Below are 21,112 nucleotides of genomic sequence, written 5' to 3'. Positions count from 1 at the left end.
ATCATTTGTGATGATTCTTAGCTATTAAAGACTACAGAAACCATCACTTTCCATAATTTTATTTTTGTTGCGTATGTTACTCGAAATCAGTATATTGATGAGATTGAATGGAACAAAAACGCACCAAATGAAAAATAGCGAATTGAGTCCACCTAAGAATGTTGGTAGAATGCTTTAACACAAATTAAAGCATACAATTACAGTATATGATTCGATAGCATTACACAATATAATTTAGAAGAAGTTTGCAGGCAAATAACCTTTGTGGACACATATGACCGAAAACGAATAAAAAAATGCAATTAGTTAGCTAAGTAAAACGCAATCTGTGGGACTCGAACCCACGGACACGTGGTTAAAAGCCACGCGCTCTACCAATTGTTGAAACAAAAAAATTGACTGAAATTTTTACTCTCAATCTGTTGAAACTAAAAAACATCTAAGGTTAATATACTAATATTAATATGTGGGTAGCAGAGGACAAAAGTTATTTTCATATATTTATTTATGTCAACTTAACCTCTTAATAAATAATAATCAATAATCTAATTTTTAAATCTATCTTTATCATTTGACTTAAAAAGATAACCCACCACAAAAAAGAGCAAAATAAGCCTATGTACATAATTTGTTACTTTTTATGTCATTTCTCCCTTCTATACAATTTCAAACATTATGCTAAAAACTAAAGTGATGATTTTTGATGCAATTTGCCCATTTCTTTAAATCATCTTCTTTGTCACACCTTTGAAATTACAACTACATGACCGTACAAAGACGGTATGATCGTTCACTCTTTCAAACACTCCCAAATCTAGTGGCCACCTGCCTCGGGTAACTAGCATTTTTGTTACCATTATGTTTCCGACCCGTTTCTTTTCTACTAAGATCTGACCTGTTTTGCAATTCTTGAAGTTGTTCCAACACGTTGACCAACTCATCAGCAGTCGGTCTGAACTTGGGTTCTCTTGCAAGACACTTCATTGCAAGAACTGCGGTTCTTGTGGCTACTTCCGAAGAATACTGACCAATTATCCGCTGGTCCATAATATGAAGTACCCGTCGTTTGCTTGACAAATAAGGCTTAGCAAAGTCAACCAACACTTGTTCATTAGATGGGCGGTTTTTGTCAATGCATCGTCTTCCTGTCAAGATTTCAAGAAGTACCACCCCGAAACTGTAGATGTCGCTTCGTTCAGTTAAGTGACCATCATTATAAAATGAGAGTATTAACATCAACAAATCTTTTTTATTTTGTAGGTGTCAAAATTGGTTCTTTTTCTTTTTTTAACTTTTTAAGCGTCAATGAATACATATTAGGCTCACCCATAAACACATTTTGTTTAATTTTTCAACTTTTACAAAAATAATTAATACTTGTCAAAAGAGTTCACCTGTTGCCATGTACTCAGGAGCCGCGTATCCATATGTACCCATCACCCGTGTGGAAACATGGCTTTTCCCATCCAGCGGCCCGTCCTTAGCCAACCCGAAATCAGACAGTTTTGCATTGTAATCCTGAAATAGTAAAAATAATAATTAAAAAAAAAACATAGAACAAAATGTGTTATGCCACAAGTTTGACACATACCGAGTCAATCAAAATATTTGAACACTTGAAATCGCGATATATCACGTTTGCTTCCGGGCTATGAAGATATGCAAGCCCCTTAGCAGCACCAAGAGCCACCTTTAAACGTAGGGTCCACGAAAGCGGTTGAAAGTAAGAACTCCCTATATCAAATTAACCATAATTTAGTCAAATAAATTAAATTGATTTGAAACAAACTAAAATTAACAATGGATTAATGGAAAGAAACCTCACTTCTAAAAAGATGATTTTCCAAGCTGCCACGCGACATAAACTCGTACACAAGTAGCCTTTGATCATCCTCTAGACAGTAACCGATTAACTGTACCAGATTCGGATGATGCAGCTGCCCTAAATAATTAATTTCCGTCTATAACATTAACATTAAAACAAATTAGTTTACTCAAAGTAAACAGTTTCATAATAAAACTGCATAGTGCTTAAGTGTGACACCTACCAACCATTCTTGGTGACCTTGAATACCATCTTGGTTTAATCTTTTAACCGCAATAACAGTGCCCGTCCCAGGACGGGCAGCTGTAAGCGATTGTTCATCTATCCAGCCTTTGAAAACTAAACCGAACCCAACACACTATCGGGACGAAAGTTTCTGGTAGCGGTTTTAAGTACTTGGAAACTAAAAGATTTTAAGTTTCCTGACTTCAAAATCTCATCTTGGCTTCTAGGACTAGGAGGTAATATTGTTGCAGATGTAACCTTAACTGTCAAAACACATTAAAAAGATTAATAAATATGAATTTGTGATCAAGATTAATAAGAACAATATTATTATTTATTCAAATCACCACCATCATGACAAGAACTTTCTAATTTAAACTGGACACTAAAACAAGAACCCATATGAATGTTTTTGATTCAAATTATTATTACTTGTGAAGAGAAGTGAGTAGGGGATTAAATCAAACAGTTGGTTAGTGTGAACATGCATGCATCAAAAGTCTTCTTATGTTATGTGTATATGGTTGTCTTCACGAGAACCTTTCTTGAATAAAGCCAATGACAGAAGGGTTGACTTAGTTTTCAATTAATTCATTACTCAACTTGCTTTAGCTTTGAATGATAAGTTATATACCATGCAAAATTACCAAAATGTCTGGTTCATTGGTCAAAGTCAAGAAAATGTCCGATCATTTTGTTTGTGAAATGCCCACCCATGAATCTCGTCGAATCGACGGTTTTTTGGCATTACTCGACGTGATTTTTAACTAACTAGATTCTGTCACTTCCTTAAAAAAAACTCATGGAAGCCAAATATATAAATATATCGGCGGAATCCAAAAAAAATCTTGTCACAAGCAATAAATACCTCATCAGAAGCCAAAAAATATCTCGTTGGAAGCCAAGAAAGTCTCGCGTGAAGCCAGAAAAATCTCGTTGGAAGCCAAAATGAATCTCATTGGACGTCTAAAATAATCTCGTTGGCTCCGACGATTATAAAAAAAACTCTCGGCCCAACAATCTTGTGACGTGTGGCAGAATCTTATTGGTTGAAAATCTCATCGCTGATGATTAAAAAGTGTTTGGTCGACGAGATTGAGGGCAGACATTATGTGAAATAACTAGGCAAATGCAAATGGACATTTTGGTCATTTAACCTAAATACCATCTCAAGTCTTGGATTAAACAAGTCCATAGTTTAAGAGTATAATAATGGTGGAAATGATGGAATCGGATTAAATTAATGGCATTGTTATTAGTTTAATTATGAAACTAGTAAGAAGACAAAGGAATAGGGTCAACAACCTGCTTAAGACTTAACCCTTTCAAGATCCAGTGAGCCGAGTCACACGGATTCGAGTTTTAAGACATCCTTATCTTCACATTAATAACTAAAATGAATAAAATTTCGTTATCAAAGCATATAAAAGTAGTTGAAATATACATTCTTTCACTGTCTTCGTCAATAATATTAATAATACAAATATGATTATATGTTTTATAATCTTATTTATTTTTATTTTTTAAATTATGATGAAAAAGTATCACGGTTTTTCTATACTACACTATTAAAAATCTTGACAGTTTCCTATACAGTACAGTCTCGGTAATAGTTTGAAGTTTTCTATTTTTTAAAAATTATATATGTTGCAAAGCAAAATTTAACCTTAGCTAATAAATAGGGTTGAAAATGGTTGATAGAAAACCAATAAAGGCCTAAAAAATATGACAAGTTAATTAAACGTAAAACAATACAATAAAATGTTATTAGGACTAAACATGGTAATGTAGTAAATCAATATATATTACTATAGTCCGGGCCTAGCAATGAAGGGGCATTTTATAGTACTCGTTTTGAAAACTCGAAATCTCAGGGACGGCCCTGGTTTCCTACACCTATTTTCGAAGGAAGAGAAAAAAGATATTATTAGAGTAATAGTAGACAAAATCAATTTTTATAATAATATATATCTTTGTTACAAAAGTTATTGAACATTTTTGTTTATAATGAAATTCAAAATTGTATAGTTGCATACTTGCATGAAAGAACACAATAGCTTTGTTTGACTTTACTCTACGAGTCAATTCACTAAAATACTGATTCCTTACCATATTTATTAAATCATATCACAAGAACAAGTGAAGTCTAGTAACGAATAAGTATTATGTTTCACATAAAAGTGGATAAGTTAAGTTTTTGTGTCATGTGGTTATTCCATCTACAACATTTTAATTCAATTTAATAGAATACATATTATCCCTTATAATGGGCTCAATACAAAGGAAACATAATCACAATATGATTTACAAAGATATATTCTAACTATATTCCTTTGTATTCTATTAAAATTATTAAAACATTATGACATAATATGCTGATATTATATGTATACATCAGTGACGCATGCTCTTTGACAACTGATTGAAACAAAATTTCAATTTACATGTCACTGTCCAATCTGTTTATTTGCAATTTGCACCACTTGCTTACATGAATTATAATTTTACACAATTGGTTGGTTGGGGGGGGGGGTCATTTTTATGATATTTATTTTTCGGGTCGGTCGTTGTTCGAGTCGGGTTGGCGCAAGGAACGTCATAAAAAACAATATTATAATAAAAAGATTTAAGATCATTATTCATTAGAAAACATACATAGTATGGGTCTCGTCTACCAATTTTCACAAGTCCCTTAAAAATTTATTATACAGCCTCGATCTAAAAACTTTTAGAAAACATTGAGGTCCTGGGAACCCCATCCTCTCTAATCTCTACGTGGGTCCGCCCCTGGCTTGATCCACAAAGGACTCCTTTAAGATGTTTTTCAAAATTGATTCCTGTCGCGAATTCTTTTAATTGAATATGTGATACACCGGCACTCATTAGTGCCTCAATATCGGTTAGATTTGTCCATCGCATGCAAGACCATCTTGTTTCAAAATTGAGTAGCACCAGCTCACCGCCACATGTTCAAGCCAAAGGTAGCCCTCTCGTATAAAAACCAAGTTGATTTTGGGTTGATTAACTTGTTTGTTAATTTGTATAAATTAGCTTTTGGAACAGCCGATACGAGCTTAACTTTTGGAACAAATAGAAATATTGAGTCGAACTTGCTTGGTGCTCGGTTAACAACCTACTTTGTTACACCTTTAGAAATTATACATTCATGATTGTAAAAGGACTATTGAATCTTTCACATTCAAACATTGCCAGTGGCAACCAACATCATTGTTTCTGAGCCATTTTGCAATTCTTGAAGTTGAAGTTGTTCCAAGACTTTGACCAACTCATTAGCAGTCGGTCTGTCCTTAGGTTTTCTCGCGAGACACTTTTTAGCAAGAGTTGCAGCTCTCATGGCTATATCCGCAGTATACTGACCATCAATCCCGCGGTCCATAATCTGAAGAAAGCTTTTTTTGCTAGTCAAATAAGGCTTAGCAAAGTCAACCAACACTCTTTCATTATATGGACGGTTGTTGTCAACGCATGGTCTTCCGGTCAAAATTTCAAGTAGAACCACCCCGAAGCTGTAGATGTCGCCTCCTTCGGTTAAGTGACCTTCATGAAGACATGAGAGTACTGAATTCAAGAAATATCTAGCTGAAATTAGTTCCAAATTTCAGTGCACATATTACTACAAAAATAATTATCATCTGTCAAACTAGTTATAACCTGATTCCATGTACTCAGGATCATATCCATAAGTGTCCATGACCCTTGTGGACACATGACTCTTTGCATATCCATAAAGTTTTGCATTGTAGTCCTGAAATAATAATAACATATACATATCGTGTAAAAATACTAAACATAAAACAAAAGGCTGTTATGCAAGGAAATTGAGACATACAGAATCAACCAAGATATTTGAACACTTGAAATCACGAAACATCACATTTGCTTCCAGGCTATGAAGATATGCAAGCCCCTTAGCGGCACCAATAACCAGCTTTAAACGAAGGTTCCAAGAAAGCGGTTGAAAGTTAGGACCCCCTATATCAAATTGAAACACTAAAAGTGGCCAGATAAATCGGATTGATTTGGGTAAAACATATTTTTAAACAGCGTTTGGAACTACCCCCCAATACTCGAGTGAGTCTTCCTGAGGCGACATGTCAACTATCCATATTGATGTTGACGCTCTAGGCCAGACTCACCTGATGCACCATCAAGGAGGAAACCCACCACTGTGGATAAACCTCCTTAAGTCAGGTATCGAACCTAAGACCATAAGATGACTAGGAGGCCAACTACATTTAGGTAAATCTAAAATTAAAAATGGAGAGAAACCTCACTCTTAAAAAGATGGTTTTCCAAGCTGCCAAGCGATATGAACTCATAGACAAGGAGCCTTTTGTCATCCTCTAGGCAGTAACCGATTATTTGTACCAGATTTGGATGATGCAGCCGCCCTAAATAATTAACTTCCGACTGTAATATTATTATCATTATTATTACTATTACAAGATATTAGTTTGCTCGAAGTAAAAGTTTCAAAATCATAAACTGCAAAAATTACCAGCCATTCTTGGTGACCTTGAAGACCTTCTTGGTTTAACCTCTTTAAAGCAATAAGGATGCCTGTGCCATGTTTGGCTGCGGTAAGCGATTGCTCATCCATCCAGCCTTTAAAAACCATACCGAAACCACCTTCACCCAACAAATTATCGGGACGGAAGTTCCTGGTGGCTGCTTTAAGTTCTTGGAAACTAAACGAGTTTAGATTTCCCGACGGCAAAATCTCATCTTGGCTTCGAGCTGGTCTAGGTGGTATTGTTGCAGATGCAACATTAACTGTCACAACACATTAAGAAGTACATTTATTGATTGGCTGAAGTTATACAAACATCAATGACACACTATATCACATCACTAACGTATAACAAGGGGGAAATGTTCATACGAGGTCAATCGTATGAGGGGCAGATTTTGCGGTGTTTGACAACAAATAAATGAGTGATGTGACCTTTGACAAAGTCAAACGACCCAGTATGATTGTATATCAACATGACGATTGATTAACATAAAAAAAAAACAATAATCAATTCATACATAGAACAAATTACCTGTGATGTACTCACCATCAATACGAGAACTTTCTCTTTTCAACCGAAAACGAAAACAAGAAGCCATTATAATCTTCTTTCTTTTTGATTTAGATTACAGGGTTGAGAGAGAATGTGTCTTGTTGGCAGTGAGCTTAAATATAACAGTTGGTGAGTGTGAACAACGATCGAAAGTCTATATATTGAGTATACGCGGTTGGCTTCATGAGAACTTTCTCTAATAAAACCAAGAGTTTCCAACTACTCGTTGTGTTATTATATGAACAAAGAGTTCAATTTTCGGATTAAAATAGTAACATTTTTATGTATGTATTCCTAAATCCATGAACAAGACAAAATATCACCCTATCCATCGAGCCGGGTCTTTAAAACAAATAAATGTAGTTGAAACATACATTATTTAATGCAAAATAGCATTATGTAGGAGTATAACATATTGATATCAGCTATTCAGCTCGTTATAAGCTCTTTTTCTAAATCCAGCTCATCGGACTCGATTTATTTATTTTTTATTAATTAGTTTATACATGTTTTAAATTATTTATTAAGTGTTTTAAGAAAAAACATTAAACAAGCCTAAGCTAGGCCAGCTATGGAAGTATGGATCGAAGTGATAAAAATTTAACATTAAACGAGCCTAAGTAATTTAATTTTGTTGTATCCTTATTTTTTCAAACTTTAATTTTGTTATGATAAAACAAATGTAAGACTAATAAATTGTTTTGATTAGCACCATTCAAATAGCTAGTAATTTACTCACCAGATCGGATAATATATCTCGTTAAACATAAGTTGATTTAGCTTAAGCTCGCTAGCTTGTAGATACGTTCGAGCAAATGCTAGCTCGCTCGTATAAAAATCGAGTTGATGGTATTAATTTAATAAAACTATATTGCTAAAACCATCTCTTATCTATATTACATCTATAAAATTAGTAACGGGACTATTTTGTCACACTTTCAAACACTACCACCTTTAGAAGGAAGACACCAGCCAAGGGTTACCAACAGTTTATTGCCACTATGTTTTCGGTTCAACTCGTTTATTTTCTACGAACATGCGACCCTTGCTTCAAATCTGGAAGTTGAAGTTGTCCCAACACTTTCACCAACTCATCAGCAGTCGGTCTGTATTTAGGTCTTATCGCGAGACACTTCTTTGCAAGAGCTGCAACTCTCATGGCCACATCTGCAGAGTATTGACCCTCAATCCGCGGGTCCATAATCTGAAGAACCATTCTTTTGCTAGTTAAATAAGGCTTCGCAAAGTCAACCAACATTTGTTCATTAGATGGGCGGTTTTTGTCGATGCATGGCCTTCCAGTCAAAATTTCAAGAAGAACCACCCCGAAACTGTAGATGTCACTTCGTTCACTTAAGTGACCTTCATCAAAGTGATCGAACCCATTTTGCTTATAACTTTTTTTACTAAATAATGTGCTATATATATATGAATAAAAACACTATGTTATGTTATTTCAAAATAGTTCACCTGATGCCATGTACTCAGGAGCTGCATAACCATAAGTGCCCATAACCCTTGTGGAAACATGGCTTTTTCCATCCACTGGCCCATCCTTAGCCAACCCGAAATCAGAAAGTTTTGCATTGTAGTCCTAAAATAATAATACAATTAATTAGCAATGAAGTATAACTAGTAAAACATGGCGAAAAGTGTTATACATATACGGAGTATAACAAATGTCTTATGAGCATATGCAGGAATTTGAGACATACAGAATCAAGCAAGATATTTGAACACTTGAAATCCCGGTATATCACATTTGCATCCGGGCTATGAAGATATGCAAGCCCCTTAGCAGAACCAAAAGCCGCCTTTAAGCGTAGGGTCCACGAAAGAAGTTTAGAACTCCCTGGTTCAAATATATTGAAACACCAAAGTTAGGCAGATAAATTGAAACAATTTGGGTTATGCTTGTAAACTAACACGAACTCGGGGGGGGGGGGGTGTTTGTGTTCGCTCGTTTATGTTCTATTGTTAATAGATTAAACGAACGGTTCATGAGCATAAACAAACGAATAAAACTGGACATATATGAACGAATATAAACAAACATAACTGAGCAAATACAATTAAAAGTAAACGTGCATATTAATAAAACTAAACTAAATTGTAATGGGTGATATTTTAATTTAATAAATTAGATTGTAATGACTAATGTGCCTAACAATAAATGATTACATAAATGAACAAACTCAAACAAACGCAAACGAACAAACAATGGAAAGAAACCTCACTATTAAAAAGATGGTTTTCCAAGCTGCCACGCGACATGAACTCGTAGAAAAGGAGCCTTTTTGTAACACCCCAGCCCAGAAGGTTGACGTGTCACAATAACATGGTTTCTGAACAAAAGACATAATTTTAAATATTTACTTGTCTAACACATTAGACAAGGCAAACTTAAGGTTAATTTACACGCTAGCACGGTTGAAAAGATATTTTATTAATGATCCTGGTGTTTTAATCCTCGCTCTTAATCCCGCCCAAAGTAACCTGTTGACCTGTATACAAAAGTAAAAATAACGGAATGAGCCGAATGCTCAGTACGAAATAATGGGCTCAAACAATTCACTACTACAAAAAATGTTGTTTAACAGCGGTTTTTGGGTAGGTTAAAAGCGGTTTAGAACCGCTATTGATATGCTCGCTGTTTATGCTTACAAAGACTCCATAAACAGCAGGTTTGTTAAACAGCGGTTTAAAGTTTTGTTAAACAGCGGTCATAATATACAGCGGTTTTCATAAACAGCGGTTATATATACAGCGGGTTTTGGGTTCATAAACAACGGTTATTTATACAGCGGTCATAATTATATACAGCGGTTTTGTATATTATATTTACAGCTATCCATCCATATGCAGCATAATTTATCCATCAACAAAATCATTAGTATGCAGCTAATTTCATACTAGATTATCAAGCAACATTAAAAATAACACTTACATCCCAAATTATCTAGTTTCATAAAGGATACCAAAATACATAATCCAAGATTATCAATTGAGAATCATTGTGCCTTTACAAACATTCTATCAAAAAGTTTTGGAATTAATCTCATAATCATATCGTCGAGATCCGCTAATGTCGAGTCGTGCCAAATCTAAAAAAGATAAATACAAGTTAGAATAGCAAGAGAAAACCACAACCATAAATATAAGAACCCGACCCAAACTAACGCAAAAGCAAACCAAACAACCCAACACGAACTAACCCAAACGAAAACCGAACACCGACCCGAACTAACCCATACCCGACAACCCCAAAAATAAAAATATCCAAAACAAACATTTTTTATTCATTCACATGTAAGCCCGAAACCGAACAACCCGCACATTTTTTTTAGTAATATCCAAAATGAACATCTTAAAAGCTTTTTTTTCCAACAACATCTAACCCGACATCCATACAACCCGACCCTAACAATTCGGGTTATTCGGGATAATTAGCTATTTTGGATTCGGGTCGGGTTAATCGGGTTCGGGCTTTTTTGACACCCCATGTTCAAACATATAAGCTTACGGAAACTACTTACAAGGTCTGGAGATTGATTTTGATGATTGTGGACAAATTCAAACATATGTTTTATAACCATGTAACCGTATTCCCAATAGCTCTTTTGTTGTTTGCACTACAACAAATTTATATAAAAAAATTAGAAAAAATATTAACAAATACTAATGAACTAGCAAATTATAAAACTTACGTTAACCATTTTCCACGTTAATGCTCCTTCCCCGAAAGCGTCTTCAAATATTTTCGAAAGAAGATAATTATTTTTATTTTTTATACCTTTTAAAGAATCTAAAATAAATCCTTCTTTCTTTTTGAGGGAGATAATAAATAGAATCCAGTGACCGCTGCAAAACACAAATTATATAATAATTAAATAATATTTAAAAATGAAATAAATATAAAAATTTATTGAAATAGGCTATGAAAAACAATATATGTGTTACCTTGCCAAATATGGTGCAAGAATATATTCTTTATCACCATGATAACTTGATATGTCAAGAATGTGACTTTTAACCTCTTCGGGTGTAAGTCGGCATGCAACTTCGGCTATCGTTGATACACTAAAGAAACCCAATGGTCTTTCTTTACGAACGGACGGCTATCGTTGATACACTAAAGAAACCCAATGGTCTTTCTTTACGAACGGATTCCTCATAAAAATAGCTTAATTAAGAAGAAAAAAACATGATACAGTTAATAAAATTAAATATATATATATATATATATATATACGGGTATATTGTACAAAATACAAAAACTAACAAACTTACATTGTAAACCAATTAACGAGTGTGGTATCAAGCCAACCTTTGGCAAAGACTTGTATAAGCAGCTCATACTCAAAGCAATCAAATAAGATGCTGGGAAACATACCATCGGGTGTAGAAAAATAGAACGCACGAGATTCACGTGTAAAGTGGTTATGCAATTCATCAACCAAATCTTTAATCCTTCTAGCTCGGTTACTTATTACCTTCAAAGCCTTATCTATCGTTTTGTTGCGTTCATCTTCATCCTTATTAGTGGTTTTCTCCACCTTTGGTTGTTCAACATTAATCTCTTTTTTGTCCGGTTGTTCTTCATCCTTATCAATGCGTTTTTTCATTATTGGTTGTTCAATGCTAAGCTCCTTTTGAAGTCGTCCAACTTGATTATCTTCTAGATCAGCCCACTACATTAACAAGAATTTTTTTATATTATAAACACACACAAATTACTAAAGTGAAGTGAGTAATTACCAATGAATTGACAACATCATTATCCATATTTAAGTTATATGAATGCTCGTGATTTTCAAGCTGATCGTCTTGGAGCGGAAATGGTACATAGGGTTCATCACCGCTTCTCGGTGCACTATTACTCGGGCCGTTTCTCGAGCCACTTGTTGATTTGTTGGGTGATTAAACATTTAAAATCTACAAATAAACAAATAATGTATATTAATAACTAATACAATAATATATAGACAAAACAAAACTATAACAGAACCTAACCAAACAATTAACAGATGGTTATGTTAAGCCAAAACCAATTAACAGAACCTAACCCTTAACTGAACTAAACCGGCACACCCCCATATACAATTATACAACTTATAAATTTGCCAAACATACCTTCAATGCATATTTAGGCCACTGAACACTTGATTTGAGACATTTTTGCAATGCATGTCGTGCGGGACTCAACGCTGTTAACAAGTCAAAATAACCCTCAATATTAATACTAAATTACCTGAATATTTGCATAATCCACGTGAGATGCACTCAGCGCGTCCACAGTTTCGCTACTTTGGTTCATGTTCACCCCCTCATTGCATGCTCCTTTGAACAAACCTCCGGCAACTTGTGATGAACCTATAAATTCAACATACAAAATTACATTGATATATATATTATAGACAAATATATTAATGTATATTAATTTAATTACCTATTACGGATGAAATTGCCCGAGTTCGGCCTCCGTGCTCTGGTCCAAACAATCGTGTTATTGGGTCAGACCGCTTTTCGAAATATGTGCCGTCTTCCTTCATTTCTTTTTCAACACGAACCTATAAGAAAATATAAATGTTATAACATCGAATAATTTTATATTTATAAATAGATATACACGTGTTTACCAAATCGTTGATTTTTTCATCTTGAATCTCATACAAACGAGTTTTTTTGTCCTTACGAGCTCTACCAGCAGCAAACCATTGAGACCGTTGATCTTTCAAATCATCAAAATGTGGATTAACCGACACAAGTTGAGGCCACAAGGTATGAAAATTATCCTTCAAGCCTCTAAATCCAGCGCGTCCTGTGCGGGGGTGGTTTTTTTGTGCGTTTGCACTTGCTATTGCTTTTTCACGTTTTTCCTATGCATCAATACACAATAACTAATATTACAAAAATATAACAATATAATAATACTAATAATAATAATAATAATAAATAATAATAATAATTAGCATATACCAAGGCTTCCAGGCTAGTCTTTGCCTTTACGAATTCTTTCCAATGCGACATGTCGAGCCATGGATGTCTTTTAAGAGGATTTTTGTTGGGATATACGAAATTTCGTGCCAAACTACTTCGGAAATCGTTACGATAGCTCACAGCTTTCTTAAGTGTGACATCCTTTGCCTTATCGTCTTTGATATTCCAATCCTCCTAAATATTTACAAACCCGTTTTAGTTATAAATTCGTTTCGATAGATATTAATCATTATTAATATACAAACTTAAACGAACTATAAAACGCAGCGGATAAACAATTTAAACGAACCAAAAACCGAAACCCTAACCCGGATCCGATTACAACAATACGATCACAATAAACATAAATAAATCAACCATAGATAAGGTAGTCGATTTACCTCGGTTATCGAAACCGGGAAGACACCGAAGGATAACGAGAACGAGCTAGAAAAATAACACAATCAACAACCAATAACACTCCGGCGACGGCGGCAGCCAGTGACGGCGACGGCGGAGATGGGTGTTCCGGTGACCTTTGGCTGCGGCGGCTATCAGACTCCGGAAACGCAGCTGCAACAGCAGCCGAGTGCAAGCAGATTGGCGGCGGAGGCTGTGGTTGGCTAAGACGGTAATCCGGCGGCATGAAATAGCTCGCCGGAAAATCGGGTTCACCGGAAAGGAGCCGCAGACGGACAGACGAGGGCAGTGAGCAACACGGGTAGCCTTTAAGGGCTACGGTGGTGATATACTACGTCTAGGAACCGGAGATGAAGATTGGCACGAAATTCCGGTGGCCGGAAGTGGCTGCCGGAAAAACGACTTGCCGGAAAACGGCGGCTTAGTAAGGTGGGCAGCTAGGGTTTAGTGTTTTTTTAAAGGTTACCATAAATAGAATAAACTTTATCTATTTATAGGAAAGTTATTAAGGTTTAACAATTAAACCCTATTGGGCTTTAAGCCCAATTGTTAACCCAAAGCCTTAATCCACCAACTTATCCTATTCTGTGATTGTGTCGTATAACATTTCGGTTTCTTTTCGATTTTTACTTTGTAACCGTTACCCGACCCATTTACGGGTTCGGGTTCGTTCTTTAATAATATCCGCACTTATCGAGTTTAATTTGATTATTATTAATTATATTATAACTATATGGTTCAACCAACCCTCCTAAACCCGACCCATATTCACCCGAGATCAATCAATCAATCAAATTGGTTTTCCAAATCCGTTTGTAATCAATCTATGATTTTGGAATTTGTTTATGTTTGTTAGGCGCGGCCTCACCAACGGAATTATTACGTTAATTACACCTAAATTGACTCGTTTTTCCTTTTTAGACCTAACCGACACTCTTTGACAGCATTGACCGCGTAAACATTGATATAATTGCAATTAATTTCATAGATACCTTCCTTATGAGATGACCGACAATACCCCTATAAATAATTGGATTAATTTGACTTGTAAACTCGTTCATCGCGTCTTCTTTAGGCCGACTCTACTCACCCTCGTTCTCCCTCCTCTGATTTCGATATAAGGTAATTAAACACTTGGTTTAGATCGCGTTTTCATAAGGATCAATAACCCTAAACCTGTTTTGATCGATTGTTAACGTTTTGGGGTTAATCGATTTTCTAGGGTTCTTGGCAAATGGGGGAAACTAGAACCAGATCATGTTCTTATTGTTTTGAAATCGAAATATGATGCATATGGCCAGGTAGCCTAGCTGGTCAACACTTGAACATTAGGGGTGGGAGGTCGCGGGTTCGACCCTCTCACACCCCGATTTTTTTGGAAAATAATTGTTTCATGCTTTTTAATTAATAATCCATTTTAATATTAATAATAATGATTAAACAAAGTTGTTTAACTAAAAACCGACCTTTTAATATTCGTTTTCGTTCACATATATTTTCTAAGACTCGTTTTCATGCATATATATATATATATATATATCATATATATGTATGGATATAAATAAAGATACGTTTTTCTTATATAAAGATACATAAATATATAAAGAAGATTTTTACTTAAAAACTAACGTTTTATTAAATATATAAATCAAGTAATTAAGTTATAAAAACTAAAAAAATAGTATTTTATATTTTCTTAAATCAAAGTAATAGTTTAAATATTAAATCCCTAAATAAATATAATATTGGTTATCGTTTAACTAGCGTCGTAATTAAGACCCTTATTTTTAATCACATAATTTACTCTCTTAGGCGTTAACGTTCGCGCGTGATCCTCTTATTTCATTCTCGCTACTTTAACCATCCTCGTCCATCTTTGAGGTGAGTATCACATTCCCCCTTTTTACTTGTTTTATCACTTTTGGGGACATATGTGTAACTTATTATATTTTCACACTTTATCTATACACAAAACTGCAATTGTTGTCTTATGTGTTAACTAATCTCATGCCATACTTGCTATATGTTTATGTGCTCAATGTGAACCGCATTCGGAGAGGTCCAGCATAATCTCAGAAAATAGTATGATCATACGCTAGTCGATTTAGCTTTGTGCTTTTCGACATCTCATTTTATTTGCTCATTGGTTGATTTGTTAATATCATTTGACTCGTTGCAGCTACGTATTTCATTATATATGTAAACTGAACTGGTGTGTTGCTCACTCAACCTCGTGTTGACAAACTATATTATTTTCACGCATGTGCAGGTTACCGTTTGATGTGAAGTGTGGACTTAAAAGAATTGTTTAAGGACTTAATGCTATCAGAGTTTATTTGAGACTTTAAATTTTCATTTGAATTATTTGATGTTTTGTTTTACTTTGAATTTCTTTTTGTAACGAATCATGGTGTTATTTGAATTAAATAAATAGATATTTGAATTTTAATCATTGCGTGATAGTAACCTTACGAGCTGTGACAATCAGTCCACGCCCCGGCATTTCCGCCGTAGGTTGGGGTGTGACAGATTGGTATCAGAGCCAAAGGTTTAAGATAGGTCTTTAGAGATTGCCTTAAACACATGTTTAGGAGCCCTATACGTGCTTATCTACTTACCTTACGTGTTCTATTTGATTGTTACTGCTTTACCGTAGTTGATAAGTCTTCTTATTATATTATTGTCATGCACACACGCACTGCTCCGAGGCTATGCCTCAAAACTTTAAATTTTTATTTAAATTTAAAATCAATATTAGATTGCTTTTTAATTGCGTGAAATTCCTTAAGAATTCTCACCTGTTGTTTTCACTCGTTCTCCTTAAGGCTAGGTTATATGGCATGTCCCTATCATAAGAAAAGGGGAGAGAAACTGTGAGTTGGGCACTGGCCAAACGGTTCCGAGAACCAAAGGTAAGACGCTAATCCTTACCTGGGTGATAACCTGACCACAGTACTCAACCCTATGGACCCGAGCGAGACCCATGAATGCCATATGACCGACACCCTAAGCTGTCAACCGTAACCACACTAGTGGTTGCACTCCCATATACATATTTTAAACTGAATTCACGGTGATTTCGTGGCTTAAATTCGGTAACCTTCCGATTATGGTTTTTATGTTATTTCAAGTGGTTAGTCGGGAATCCTGACTATCCATCTGTTAACTTGTTTCGTATTTTGTCGGATACTCCGACTACCCATATTTTATTTTGATAGTTCGTTATTTAGTTTGGTCGGTCAAAGACGCTCATCGGGCCGAAAAACTATATTGCATCGATAATTCGTTAATTAGTTGGGACAACCAAATTGCCAAGTAACGCTCATGCTGTCCAACTCACATGTGTTTTCATTAATTATTGTTGGGCCATTCAAATTGCCATGGAAAGCTCATGGGAGGCCAACGTCCCGAGATGCATTTCGCTATATTTTTGTGAAACTAACCTAACAGAAACTTAATGTTTTCAACTAACTTTGTTTTTCCACATAAATATTTACACATATGATCCCCCAACTCATAAATCTTTACTATTATTTTTCGTAGAATGTCGTCACTCAGAAATCACCGTCGCCATCAACGTTCATCTGGCTCGCGCGATCGCCGCTTGGCTGCTAGAATCACGAAAGAGTTTGCTGCTGCTATGCCTGAAATTGTCGCCCAAATCCAAAGCCTCAATTCTAATGGTTCAGCCACTTCGGCCACACCCAACAACTATGATTTTCGTAACTTCTTAGCCACCAAACCTCCGTCCTTCCGTGGGGAGGAAAATGCTACCACCTTGCTCCAATGGTTTGAAGAAATGGAGAACAAATTTATCCACTGTGAATGTCCGGATGTCAAACGGACAAAATTTGCTTCAAGCTGCTTTATGGATCGAGCTGTTGTATGGTGGAATACCGTGAGAAACGACCAGGGGTCGTATTTGGCCGTGGCTATGCCTTCGGAGGAACTAAAGGAGGCGATGAAAAAGGAATTTTGCCCAGAACATGAATTGCAGAAGTTGGAAGCGGAGTTTTGGGATCTTAAGCAAATCGGTGGCGATAACTCCACTTATTCTAGCCGATTTCGCGAATTAAGCCGTATTGTGCCGCATCTGGTAACTCCCGAGACCCACGGAATTCAGAAATACATTCGCGGTCTCCCACTTGCTTTCCGTGATGCCGTAATGAGTCGTAACCCATTAACCATTGGTGAGGCAATGGACCTAGCTGCCTCCCTCACTGATAGTCACGTACGGGATGGAGCCTTGTCCCACAAGGATTCCAAGCCCACACCCAACAAGACAAAAACCGACTCCTCTACCGATGCCAAAGCTGAGGCCAAACCATCCAACAACAACAACCGCTTCAACAAGAACCACCAAAATGTAATCCCAACTACCAAAACTACTCCGTCAACCAATCCAACAACCAAGCCCCAAATGACCCTAATGCCCCAAACAAGAAAGCTTACTTTGGCCCACGTCCCCTTTGTGCCAGGTGTAACCGCCATCACCCGGTTCAATCCCGTTGCCGATTATGCACTCGATGCAACCGTTATGGCCACCTTGCTGATACTTGCCGTGCACCGCCTGGATCGAGCTGTTGTATGGTGGAATACCGTGAGAAACGACCAGGGGTCGTATTTGGCCGTGGCTAGACCTGCTGCTAACCCTGCACAGCCTGGTGTTCCCAATACCCGAGCTTGCTACCACTGCGGAAACCCTAATCATTTCCGTAATGCCTGCCCATTACCAAGCCCATGTCATGCCTGTACCTCTTTATGTTACCCATCCACCACAAGCCCAAGTATACCATGCACCATACTACACTGCTCAAGCCTACCAAGTGCAAACCTACCAACCTCAAGCCTATGCACCCCAAACCCATGCACCTCCTGTGCCTCAGCTCATGGCTCCTCGATCGGCATCAACTCAAGCTCCTGGAATTCCTGCTCCTCCTTTGAACCAAGTTGCTCAAACCCCTCAAGGGTCCAATGGTCGTGCGTTTATGATGAATGTGAATCAAGCTCAGAGTTCTAGCGATGTGGTGAATGGTACGTTTCTCATTGATAATCATCATGCTTCGGTTTTGTTTGATACGGGCGCCAATAAGAGTTTCATATCTTTGGATTTTGCGTATATTATTGATAAGCCTCGGGATAAGTTGGCTAGACCTTTTTCCGTAGAAGTAGCCGACGAAAATTCTATTATGATTGACTCGGTAGTCAGGAATTGCGTCATAGTCCTTAACAAAGTCGAGTTTTTAATTGACCTCATTCCGATGCAAATGGGTAGTTTCGATGTAATCGTAGGGATGGATTGGTTAACTCTTAATTGCGTGGAAGTTGTTTGTTTCGAAAAGTTCATTCGCTACCTCTCAAAAACGGTCGTATTCTTAAGGTTTTCGGTGATACTCCAACATCCAAGATTAATCTCATGTCGTGCTTTCAAACTAAACGTTATTTGCGCAAGAAATGTGTCGCCTTCCTAGCACTCGTGGTAGAGAAAGAGCAAAAAGAGAAGAAATTATCCGATATCCCGGTTGTTCGCGATTTTCCCGACGTTTTTCCCGATGATGTCACTGGTCTTCCTCCGGTTCGTCAACTCGAATTCCGAGTTGATCTTATACCCGGAGCTAACCCCGTAGCTAAATCCCCTTACCGTCTTGCTGTTGGTGCATAATGTCAGTAGTTCAGTATCTTCTGTTTTGTATGTGTCTGTAATCGTTTTAGATTGTTTGTTTGGTTTTGAATATTGTTTTGTATAAGTTCGCCTGAGATGTAGGCGAACTTGGAGAATAAGCGAAGTTATGACAACTTCGCCTAGTATGTTAGGCGAAGTTGTCGAGGTCTATTTAAACCTCCACTTCGGCTTATCGTTACACAGTTTTTCCGAACGTGTGTTAGCGATTATTGATATCACGTGTTGAAGTGTTGCAATACAATCGAGTTTATTAGTATTGTGCCGTGAGTTTGTCTTATCAGTTCAACGTATTATCTATCTTACGCTCGTATCATATTACGTGGGGATTCCGCACCCTCGTGTTATGAGATATTCATGTGTGATTCGGCTGGGAACCTACAATTGGTATCAGAGCGTTTGCTCGTGATTGTGTGGTTCGGGATTATCACACGGGTGTTAAGATCGTTCCGTTCGACTATTCGCGGAACGAGTTTACGTTGAAATACTTAGTTTTTGTGTCTTGCCCATTTTCCACCATCAAATATACCCCAAAACACCTCCGCATACCTCGCAATACATCCAATTAAAACCTGCAAACCTTGTGTTCATCAAGCGAAGTTGCCGTCAACTTACGTAGGGTTTAAGCGAACTTATAAGGTTTAAGCGAAGTTAATAAGAGGCGAAGTTGTACTCAATAGGAGGAAAAGAAAATGTATGAGGCAGAGAGTAAAGCTCATGCAGCTATAACAATGGCTCTTCCGCAATAGATTCTTCATACCTTCAAGAAATACAAAACTGCTAGAGAGCTATGGGAAGCACTAGAAAATAGATATGAAGGTAATGTGGGGATACGTGCTTCCAAGACAAAGCTGCTAAAAACCCAATTCTCTGTATTCAAGTATTTGAAAAATGAATCACTTGACGATATCATCACAAGATATTATCACTTGATGACCGAACTTAGTAATTACTAGAAGAGATAGTAGAGAAACTTCTTGATGCTCTTCCACCGAAATGGGAAATGTACACTGTTCTGATGAGAGAAGATAAGGACTTTGCCAAGATCGATTTGGAAACAGTGGTAAATAAGTTACGAAGTTTTGAGCTTAACATGGTTCGGAAGGAGACACCAACTGATCAGGTTCAGGATCCAGGAATGTATGGTGCGAAATTCACTCCAAGCTCAAGTTCAAAATCAGAATCCTCTGCCTACTACTCAACTCGAGATGGTCATGTGATTCTCAATATGGATGGTGACGTATGTTTCGTAGCTGGAGGTAGTAATCCTTCAAAACCTCAAACCACAACTGGAAATTTCTCGTCAAATGTTCCAAGCTACAACTACTCACAGATGCCCATGAGTGTTAAATCAGCTGAACAGCAGTTTGCTCTCTATGCATCCTTCACTGCATCCTATGATAACTACATCAAAGGTAAAATAGTCGACCCTGCAACGTTGGATGAAGACTATGACCAGATCGATGCTAATGATTTGGAAGAGATGGACCTGCAGTGGCAGATGGCTATGATAGTAAGAAAGGTAAAGAGATTCATGAAGAAAACGGGTAGAAAGTTCGTTGGAGAAAGACCAGGGTTTAATAAATCAAAGGTTCGATGTTACAACTGTCAACAAAATGGTCACTTTGCTAAGGAATGTACAAATGAGAGAGTCGAACGAAGTCAGAACAGGCCTGCACAACAGAATGGGGGTGGTAGTGAAAATAGGGCTATGGTATCTAGACAGAATGGTGGATACAACTGGAACATACAAGTTGAGGAAGTGTTCGAACAGGCTAATTTGGTAAACATCGAAACTGGAGGAAGTGAGAGGGAGACGGGAGAAAATCAAGCATATATGGCATAAGTGAACGATCAGCTCTCTGAGGTAAGTTCTAAACTTCATTGTGAAAAATA

General features: G+C 36.8%; 1 protein-coding gene and 2 pseudogenes across 2 annotated transcripts; all 3 read right to left on the bottom strand.

The window, feature by feature from the left end:
- Positions 1 to 296: 296 nt before the first annotated feature.
- Positions 297 to 2,648, bottom strand: LOC143558966 (putative serine/threonine-protein kinase PBL9; annotated as a pseudogene). The gene is made up of 6 exons (XR_013139838.1): positions 2,401 to 2,648; positions 2,049 to 2,313; positions 1,826 to 1,961; positions 1,592 to 1,734; positions 1,397 to 1,518; positions 297 to 1,210 (listed from the first exon to the last, which is right to left on the bottom strand). The product of XR_013139838.1 is annotated as a putative serine/threonine-protein kinase PBL9 (transcript).
- A 2,071-nt stretch (positions 2,649 to 4,719) lies between these two features.
- LOC143558965 (putative serine/threonine-protein kinase PBL11) lies at positions 4,720 to 7,334 on the bottom strand. Its single transcript, XM_077047693.1, has 5 exons — positions 7,132 to 7,334; positions 6,346 to 6,844; positions 5,901 to 6,043; positions 5,723 to 5,816; positions 4,720 to 5,629 (listed from the first exon to the last, which is right to left on the bottom strand). The coding sequence occupies exons 2-5, from the start codon at positions 6,497 to 6,499 to the stop codon at positions 5,250 to 5,252; spliced, it is 771 nt and encodes a 256-aa protein (XP_076903808.1). The 5' UTR covers positions 6,500 to 6,844; positions 7,132 to 7,334; the 3' UTR covers positions 4,720 to 5,249.
- LOC143558957 (putative serine/threonine-protein kinase PBL9 pseudogene) lies at positions 6,511 to 7,183 on the bottom strand (annotated as a pseudogene).
- Positions 7,335 to 21,112: the final 13,778 nt, after the last annotated feature.

This window comes from Bidens hawaiensis, unplaced genomic scaffold, assembly GCF_021521415.1.
Source record: "Bidens hawaiensis isolate Kalapana, Puna unplaced genomic scaffold, B.hawaiensis_p1.1 tig00019676_1, whole genome shotgun sequence".
NCBI classification, from domain to species: Eukaryota; Viridiplantae; Streptophyta; class Magnoliopsida; order Asterales; family Asteraceae; genus Bidens; species Bidens hawaiensis.
The sequence above is the reverse complement of the archived record's forward strand: the minus strand, read 5'-3'. Positions and strand labels throughout refer to the sequence as shown.

Excerpts from the sequence above, each read along its gene's own strand:
- LOC143558965 (XM_077047693.1), bottom strand. The coding sequence starts at position 6,499 with ATGATAATAATATTACAGTCGGAAGTTAATTATTTAGGGCGGCTGCAT. Across the intron at positions 6,044-6,345 it reads GGAAAACCATCTTTTTAAGA|GGGGTCCTAACTTTCAACCG; the intron begins GTGAGGTTTCTC and ends AATTTGATATAG. Across the intron at positions 5,630-5,722 it reads TCCTGAGTACATGGAATCAG|TACTCTCATGTCTTCATGAA; the intron begins GTTATAACTAGT and ends TCTTGAATTCAG.